Source organism: Fopius arisanus, unplaced genomic scaffold (assembly GCF_000806365.1).
Source record: "Fopius arisanus strain USDA-PBARC FA_bdor unplaced genomic scaffold, ASM80636v1 scaffold00074, whole genome shotgun sequence".
Taxonomy (NCBI): domain Eukaryota; kingdom Metazoa; phylum Arthropoda; class Insecta; order Hymenoptera; family Braconidae; genus Fopius; species Fopius arisanus.
In genome coordinates, this window is record NW_011887813.1 from 431,122 (window position 1) to 439,275 (window position 8,154).

At 38.1% G+C, this 8,154-nt stretch overlaps 3 protein-coding genes across 4 annotated transcripts in view; 1 reads left to right on the forward strand and 2 right to left on the reverse strand.

Annotated features, from left to right (window-relative positions):
• The window catches only part of LOC105269763 (aquaporin), a 53,183-nt gene extending 52,102 nt beyond the window's left edge, over positions 1–1,081 (reverse strand). The window contains exons 1-2 of one of the 2 annotated variants that reach the window (XM_011310260.1): positions 984–1,081; positions 753–826 (exon numbers count right to left, since the gene is read on the reverse strand). The gene's annotated coding sequence lies outside the window, so the exon portion shown is untranslated. The remainder of the gene's footprint in view (positions 1–752; positions 827–983) is intronic. The other variant, XM_011310262.1, reaches the window with a different exon arrangement.
• Positions 1,082–1,898: 817 nt separating this feature from the next.
• Positions 1,899–2,534, forward strand: LOC105269764 (trypsin inhibitor-like). Its single transcript, XM_011310265.1, has 3 exons — positions 1,899–2,009; positions 2,214–2,308; positions 2,376–2,534. Exons 1-3 carry the CDS (start codon positions 1,919–1,921, stop codon positions 2,472–2,474), a joined length of 285 nt encoding a protein of 94 aa, XP_011308567.1. The 5' UTR covers positions 1,899–1,918; the 3' UTR covers positions 2,475–2,534.
• A 134-nt stretch (positions 2,535–2,668) lies between these two features.
• On the reverse strand, positions 2,669–5,118 carry LOC105269765 (E3 ubiquitin-protein ligase Mdm2). The gene is made up of 5 exons (XM_011310266.1): positions 4,858–5,118; positions 4,727–4,774; positions 4,308–4,445; positions 4,080–4,228; positions 2,669–3,958 (listed from the first exon to the last, which is right to left on the reverse strand). Exons 1-5 carry the CDS (start codon positions 4,892–4,894, stop codon positions 3,218–3,220), a joined length of 1,113 nt encoding a protein of 370 aa, XP_011308568.1. The 5' UTR covers positions 4,895–5,118; the 3' UTR covers positions 2,669–3,217.
• Positions 5,119–8,154: the final 3,036 nt, after the last annotated feature.

An 8,154-nucleotide genomic window follows, 5' to 3' on the forward strand; every position in this document is an offset into this window, starting at 1 on the left:
CAAAAAAGATACAGGTTTTAAATATTAAACACCCAATGTTTTCTTGGAAACCGCCCAGCCCGTTTTCTACTCAGTCGATAATTCCATTGCTTCGTGTAAAAATGCAATCTAAATCTCCGAAAAAATTGGATATCCAAATCCCCACGACCATAACTAGCCTATGAGCTTCAGTACACACGAGGATTCCTATCAGCCCTAGGATTGAGGTTTGTGGTGGTGAGCAAAGCCACAACACCACAAAAAACAATTTCATTTTCTGCTTTAGGGCACGCTCTCATTGCTAATTGTTCTTATTTGTAATTGATAGTGATAATTTTTAAGCTCTTGGGGTTTTACTACTGAAAATTGTGATATTAATTCCCGTAACAGCAAGAAATCCTCGAGCCTTAACAGCTGGAGGACTGATGGATATCTCTATCCAGACCTTCAGCAATGTCAATATGTGATGGTCTGTACGCGATGTATTTTGACAGGTCATCCCTCTTCTATCGACAATTATTATTTTTACATATATCTTGAAAACGTCAATTGCGTATTTTCAAATGCTGCAGACTGTCGCTGGATCAGTGTAAAAGGAATAATTTAGAATGAATTATCTCTCTCACGTAATCATCGATTAACTCTGTAGTCTCTCAATTATAAGAAAATGCAATTGTGCGAAAGCAAAAAATTTTTCTGATTAAATTGTGATATTACTCTAGGTATGAGACGATTAATTTGTTTCAGATTTGGTTTAGATTCCAAAATCTTACCTTATTTGATGGCTGATCTTCTCTTCATTCAGCATTCAGATTCTTCAGCTGAGTTCCTGATTGCGACGAAACACCTGAACAAATATAGAAATCGATAAATAAATCTTGCAAAAAGTTTTGCTGAAGAGAAGTGACATGTGCATTGAAAAATTTTTTTGTAAAAATGCAGATTTAATAATTAAAAAAAATATCTCTTCACTTCACCACACGTGTCATAATTAATCGTCGTACCTCGAAGGAAAACAAAAAACCATTGATTAATTGGTTTTCTTTGTAGATGGCTGACATTCCTGGTAGCTGGTGCCTTGAGATGATAATCAGGCGGATCCCAGGCAGATGTTGTCGTCAGGACATTCGGAGACGAACTGAAATTTGGAAATGAAGAGACCCGGGTCACTCTTAACCAACACAAAAATATAAGCATATATATTTAATATACTATTCCCCAATATTCACGATAGTCGTAAAAAAAATGCGTGATTGCACCCCTCGAAAAGTTTACGGCTTCGAAAAGTTTGGATTCTCGTAATATCACTGATAAATAATTAATTCAGAGCATGAATTAGATTGTGCGCTGTTCGATTGAAAATTAGGGATAATTATCTATACGAAAAAAATCGAAAACTGCGGCATATATATTCATATATATTATAGGAAAGGCGGGGCGGGTAATTTTATTTGAATCTGATACAGTCCTGCGCATGACCTTCGTAAAATTGTGGGAACAGTATATTATGCTGAATAAATGTTGCATATGCCTGTCTCGATGAAACTTTGAAAGGCAAATTAAATAAATTCTAATAAAAACAGAATCGACAGTATAATGAGGAAACTGTTCTACCGAATGTCTCATGAGAGATATCGACTTAAATTATTTAAGGATACGATTTATTATTTTATTTCTACACATTTTTTGCCACAGCCCCTGCGAGTCGGATTTTGCATTTTTCGAGAAAGTGCATTTTTTTTAATTGCATTTTTTTTACTTTAATATTAATGATGTGCAGTTATCATTATCCACTATCAACTGGCCCATGAATAAATCTCGATAACACCGACAATTTACCTGTCATCAATATTTTTCCTTCCCCTTCCGCAGGCTAGATCCTAACAACAAGTGCATTCCATAGTTTTTTCCTGGCGATAAAAATAAAGTTTCAAAGCCGATGAAATCAGTAGAACTTTGGCAACAAAAAGAACTCGACATGTCTCGATTTGTTCTTTTACTCGTTATTGTTACGATGCTGTACGTGACCGGTAAGTTCATCACGAGAAAATCTTTCCGAGAATTTTTTCCTAAGGTCTCACCAAAAATTCTGTTCCTTCTCTTATAGACTGAGAGATATTCCTGGAATAATTACTAGTAACAAATGGATTTGTTACCCTTTACCTTTTCGCTAATAAATTATTGCAATTGCTTGATTATTGTTGTTGTTTTTTATATTATTTATAATTATTCAGATGCGGCTCGTAATTGTCCTCGAGGAGAACATTGGAATGATTGTGGGGGCTGTCATCCAACTTGCGCCCAAAAACTCGGCCCCCCATGTCCTAAGGTATCAACCATTCAAATTCAAGTGTCAATTCAAATGCCCAATTAATAAACAACTTGTAATTATTTAGATATGTCACCCGGATTGTTTCTGCAACAAAGGGACTGTCAGACGTGAGACAAAAGGCCCCTGTGTGAAAATTACACAGTGCCCGAATGGAATTGATTAAATTCAATAAATCCAACTATTGTAAACAATTTGAAAGATTTCAATAAAATCAAAAAAATTATTTACTGTTAATTTCAAAGCCTCAAGCTGTACTAGAAACTGCGTAATTTGTTTTGTGGAAAGTAAAAGAAAATTTAAGAAAATGGGAAGTACATGAGAAATGGATGAAATAATATTTAAGAAAAACAAACCCAATTTCTGATAACACTTTATTCACTTTCAATAATAATTCTCGGAAAATATTGAACAGGAGAAAACGAAAGTATATTAATCTCCATAAACTTTGCCCCGCCAATTCATTCCTCAATTACTATAATTTTCACCTATATTGGAAAAAAATCTAAAGATCTCAATAATTTTTGGTTCGCCATTACTCATCATACTCCGCACTCGCAATTTTATCTGCCTGAATGATAAATATTAAACAATGGAAAAAACTTTTCTCTCCATAATTTTTCTTTTCTCTCCAAATAGAAAAGAAATTCTTATTGAGGATCAGTTGACGAGCAGCCAGACGATTTATCATAATTCCCCGTTCTTTGTGACTTTCACGATGAATAAAAAATATTAACAATAGAAGAAAGAAAGAAAATTGCTTGAAGAGGAAATAAAATATGAAATCGCCTGGCCATTGATCAGGCCCCACTGCCCAAATGGATAAAATTCATCTCAAAGAGAAAAATCAATCATCGAGAGAAAGAACACATTTTGGCAAAAAAGTCACTGTATTTGATAGCAATACTGTCATACGATGTAAGCCTTTAAAACGTTCGTTACTTTTCTATTACAAATGGGACAGTATTTCGTGGCTTTCCACGTTTTTACAGCACACTTGTAGCAGCAACATATGTGTGACGCCTTTCCATGGACAAATACCCCGTCCTTAGGATTAACAGTGCACATATTGCAATTTTTATTGTCCCCATCGTCTTCAGGCTGTGCCGCATCAGGTATGTGAATTATGCGGACATCGGGTTGGGAATCCTTTGGTGTAGAACACTGACTGAGGGTCTTGTTGGGGACGAATCTAGAGGAAATACCGTCCACAATGTCGTCGGAGTTTTTCACAAACGATGGAGACGTTGGTAGGGTAATGTCTGTGCACTGGGATGAGGCCGCACTCTCAGAATCGAACTCTGAGATTGACTGACTCCCCTGACTCGACCCCAATCCAGAATCCATTTTCACCAGCTCCTCTTGCGAGTTTTTGGGCTCTAGGCTTGACTTTTCCAGGGATTTCGGTGCTTTTTTACTTCTACGTCTCTTCCATTTCGGTCGTGGGGGAAAGAAGTTCTTTCTTATCTGGAAGCATTTCTCACAGTAACGAAATAGGGGATTATTCTTCTTCATGTTGCACTGCACACATGTCCAGTAATCGGCGCGACCAATTTCGCTGTCAAAGGAGGAACGAGAGTCGTCACTGTTGTCAGCCTGGTCCATGTCCGATTCAATCAATTCGGCGAGAATTCCTTGGGGGATTATGTCCTAAAATTGATGAAAATTCATAATTTTTTTAACATAAAAAAATTTGAATACAGAAAGCGATAAAGAGATATTTGAAACAAATTAAAAATATATCTAATTATATCGAATGAAAAAAAAATACCTCGGGATCTGACGAAGACAAACCATCCAAGAAAGGATTGTCTGACTCAGACATCGATGCCACATCATACTCGACATGCACCGACACGTCTGCAGTGTCAGTGCTAATCCACGTATTGGTTGATGTGTCCGATGTGTCACGAGCAAACTCTGCAACCATAAAAATCCAATTACACCTGACAATCTCCACAAAAATTCCGCAACAAGACATTAATAAAATGATTCTCACCTGTTTCCTCATCCTGCACACTGTAAACAGTTTCAATATCACTCTCATCCTCGGACGTACCATCCGGAGTTTCACTCTCCAATGTCACATACCACGAGTACTTTTGCTTCTTCGATTCTGGTTCATTATTACCTTGTTCTGAACATCAAGTTATTAATTAAATAAAAATATGACAATAATCCTTGAATCTTTCTTAATCAATTTCTGTCACCACTTGAAAAAATTTCAATTTTATACCTCTACTTTCGAATGCGAAAAAAAAAACAAATGATTTTCTCTGAATATTCCGTCATGCTTAAAAAATGCTTAAAAATATCTACAACCATTTTTCCCTTCGTGACGTTAAAAATCTGGCCGAGGCACTAGATGATATGAACCTTACGTGAAATGATATTAACAGAATAAAAAAATGGACTCACCTTCATCATCAGAGCCTCGTGCCTCCCAAACATCCGAATTTATCGAGGCTGAATATTGGACATGAACAAATAATTATCGTTGTCTGTCTGTGGTGGATTATGCTCATGATGAATTTGTTCATTGTACATACCAGACGCTGAGCGTTTCAATGGAGTTGCCAGGCTCATTTTTTTTAATGTAAAAACGTTGTATCGGATTTGATTGACTGAGAGGCTTGGTCCTCGCTTGGATTTTATGTGTGAAAGGGCAGCGAAAAAACACTCAAGGTCTCCCGTACGATAGTTCAGAGTACACACACATAGTATAGTACAAATACGTAAAAAGGAAGTTGCTTACAGTTGCTTCCGTGCGAGTAACGACACGCAGCAACACGCGTCTACGATTGACGACTGAGGATTGAGCCAGGGTTGCCAGATACTGAGGAGAGGAAGTCGCCAGGCGAATGAGGTGGGGGCGCCTGAGAGCGCCAAACGAATTTCGAAAAGCGCCACTAACGCGCCAGTGGCACATTATTTAAAATTTTATAGAACATTGCGTTTCTTTATTAAAAGCTATAGAATAACATGAGTAATCTAGAATTCTCAACAAAATTAAATGAAATTCTTATAGAATATGGAATATAAGAGTATAACATATTATCAATTATAAGAAATTGACTAGGAAATAGGGAATAGGTAGTCTCAGCGGGCTTCATTAGACATCGTCCATAATCTCGAAAATGTCATTATTTTCTTCGATGGCTGCTTCGACATCATCATCGTCCTTGCTTTCATACATGTTACTGGATTTAAACATCCTTAACATCTGTTCACTGGGTACAAATGACGTGCAACATTGACCCGTGACATTGAAATGGACTTTGATCCTCAGAAGAGCCTCCAACATGCTCATTCCCATCTTATTGCGTACTTTAGACTTGATGAGATTCATGGCCGAGAAGACTCGTTCGACGCATGCATTACTCGTTGGGGTACATAGCATACGCAGAACAGCTTCGGCTAACTCTCTAAAAGAGAATCTCCCAGCACCATCTACGAAAGCAAACACCATAGGCCAGAAATCAATGATACTAACTGGGAGACGGTTGGAACAATGAATTTTCCAGTCAATGAAAAGCAACTTTTGCCACTGTGACTCGTAGACAGCTATATCTATCGCTGGATCAAGGAAAGGTCTTAAAACTTCAGCGATGACGAGGAATTTCTCTTGTTCAGGACCAAGGCACTTTAGTGGACTGAGTAGCTTATACTTCTTAAAGATTTCCATGTTCACTGGCAATCGTTTGGACATCTCCACTAGTAATCGTTTTAAGAAACCAAAACAACGTTGTTTCATTTCTAGTACCTTGTCAGAACTCAATTTCGTCTTTATTAGTTCTGTTGTCAGATCTATTCCAAAATCCACCGATTCCAGTGGCAAAAAAGCCAACTCATTATCCAGGGCATCGCAAACTTGATTCAGAAGATTCTCTCCATTTCGATGGATAACGAGGAAACTCGGCTTGAGTATCTTGCTAGCAAAGGATAAGAACGTTGTATACAATTCGTCATATGCACTTCCAGCATCAATCTTATCACTTTGGAAGGTCAAGTTCAGACTCTGCATTTGGCCAAGGATGTGTTTTAAAAATACCAAATAGAGTCGGTGAGAATCATCGAGGAGCATGGTGTGAATCGTTCGAGTACCATAGCATTTCTCTGATTGGCTGACGACTCTGAAATGAGTCTGCAACTCTAACCACTGTTCCAAAATTCTCTTACATGCGTCGTGGAATGCTAACCAGCGGGTTTGAGAGAGCTGAATCAATTGACGGTAGCGATTGCTTTCCACACCTGTATTAATGGTATCAAACAATCTTTTGTACTTGGCACGACGAAGTGGACTCAGTTTGAACCAGTTATAAACTTCCCTGACTAAATATTCCAATGAAGAAGGTAGCTCTTCCGATGCTTTGCAACAACATAGGTGAATTGAATGGCAGGAACATTTCAATAATTGCAGATTAGGAATGTCTTTCTTCAGTAATGCGTAGAGAGATTTTTCACGTCCACATAAATTACTCGCTCCGTCTGTTCCTATAGCTACCATGTTCTTCTTCGGAAGCTTGATGGTCTCCAAGTATTCACAAACACTCTGGTAGAGGCACTGAGCTGTAGCTTCTTCCACGAGAAATAACCCCAGGAAATCTGTCACCAGTTTCTCATGTGTTGTATTAAAATATTTGATACAGAGACACATGTATTTGGTTGTAGAAATATCAGTGGACTCGTCAACGATCAAGGAGTATGCGCCATTTCCAATTGCTGCAACCAATTCTGTCAACAATGCTGGAGCGATTACATTCTTGATGATGCTTGAACATTTTGTACGATGTAATTTCAGGTCTTCAATGATACTACCCTTGCCAAGGGGCTTGACAACATCAACCAGATGATCCACTGTTCTGATGGCTGAATGTACAGCGACATGTGCAGAAACCTTGATGGCAGCAATTTTTAATGCCTCGCTGACTGGCTGATTAACTGCAGAGGGAAAAAAATGAGAAAATCGAAAAATCAACCATTTACAATGCCTCCATTCGGAAACAAAAACAGTCAATAAAACGGATCGAAACGCAAAAAAAACCAAGAAAACTTTCTGTACCATAATTCGACATTTTGCTCTTGGCTGGTAGACGTATAAATGACATTTTGTCAGTGTGACTCTTGGATCTGCCATGTCTCTGCAAGTCTGATGAATGACTGCGCACTGTTATTCGACAGACTTTACAGTGGGCATCTTGATGTGATCCGTCTTCAGCAACCCCATCTCCATTTTTCTCCAGCCAGCCTGTCCGAAAAGAATATATAATAATTGAAAAAATGAGCTGTTCATGCTCGAGAAAGTTATTCAAGACGAAAGGGTGTTACAACCTTCAGCCCACTTTTCGTTTTCCCAAGCCTTGTTATATTTCCGTTTCGACATTTCTCGATCATCCAAAATAGTCTTCTCGTAAGAAAAAATAGAAAAGTGGTAATCACAATAAAATGAGAAATCGGTTTCAGGAAACAACACTTGAAGTCTTCAGGATTCTCACGATGACCACTATAAACACTCTAGTGTGCACTCTACGACATCAGAAGTCTCATGGTTATTGTTTACGTTCCCATTGGAGAAATGACTTTGGGGAACGGAGCAGCATCCAATTGTAAAGTAGGAGGAACGGAAAAAAAAAGACAAGCCGTGCACTCATCGGTCTGCCGGCGACAACGTGAGAACACCTGATTGGTGAACACGTTTTAAAATAAAGCGGGAGATATAAAAATACGTACATGTCGAGAATCAATGAATGAAATTTGACATGGAAAATTTTTCCTTAATTTTTCCTTAGTATTACCAGAATACCCCATCAAAATCCCAAAGCGCCAAAATAGCGCCATAGCGCCAA

Coding starts and splice junctions, on each gene's coding strand:
- LOC105269764 (XM_011310265.1), top strand. CDS start 1,919: ATGAAATCAGTAGAACTTTGGCAACAAAAAGAACTCGACATGTCTCGA. Junction 2,010..2,213: donor TACGATGCTGTACGTGACCG/GTAAGTTCATCA, acceptor ATAATTATTCAG/ATGCGGCTCGTAATTGTCCT. Junction 2,309..2,375: donor TCGGCCCCCCATGTCCTAAG/GTATCAACCATT, acceptor GTAATTATTTAG/ATATGTCACCCGGATTGTTT.
- LOC105269765 (XM_011310266.1), bottom strand. CDS start 4,894: ATGAGCCTGGCAACTCCATTGAAACGCTCAGCGTCTG. Junction 4,446..4,726: donor ACGAGGCTCTGATGATGAAG/GTGAGTCCATTT, acceptor CTTGATGTTCAG/AACAAGGTAATAATGAACCA. Junction 3,959..4,079: donor TGTCTTCGTCAGATCCCGAG/GTATTTTTTTTT, acceptor CATCAATTTTAG/GACATAATCCCCCAAGGAAT.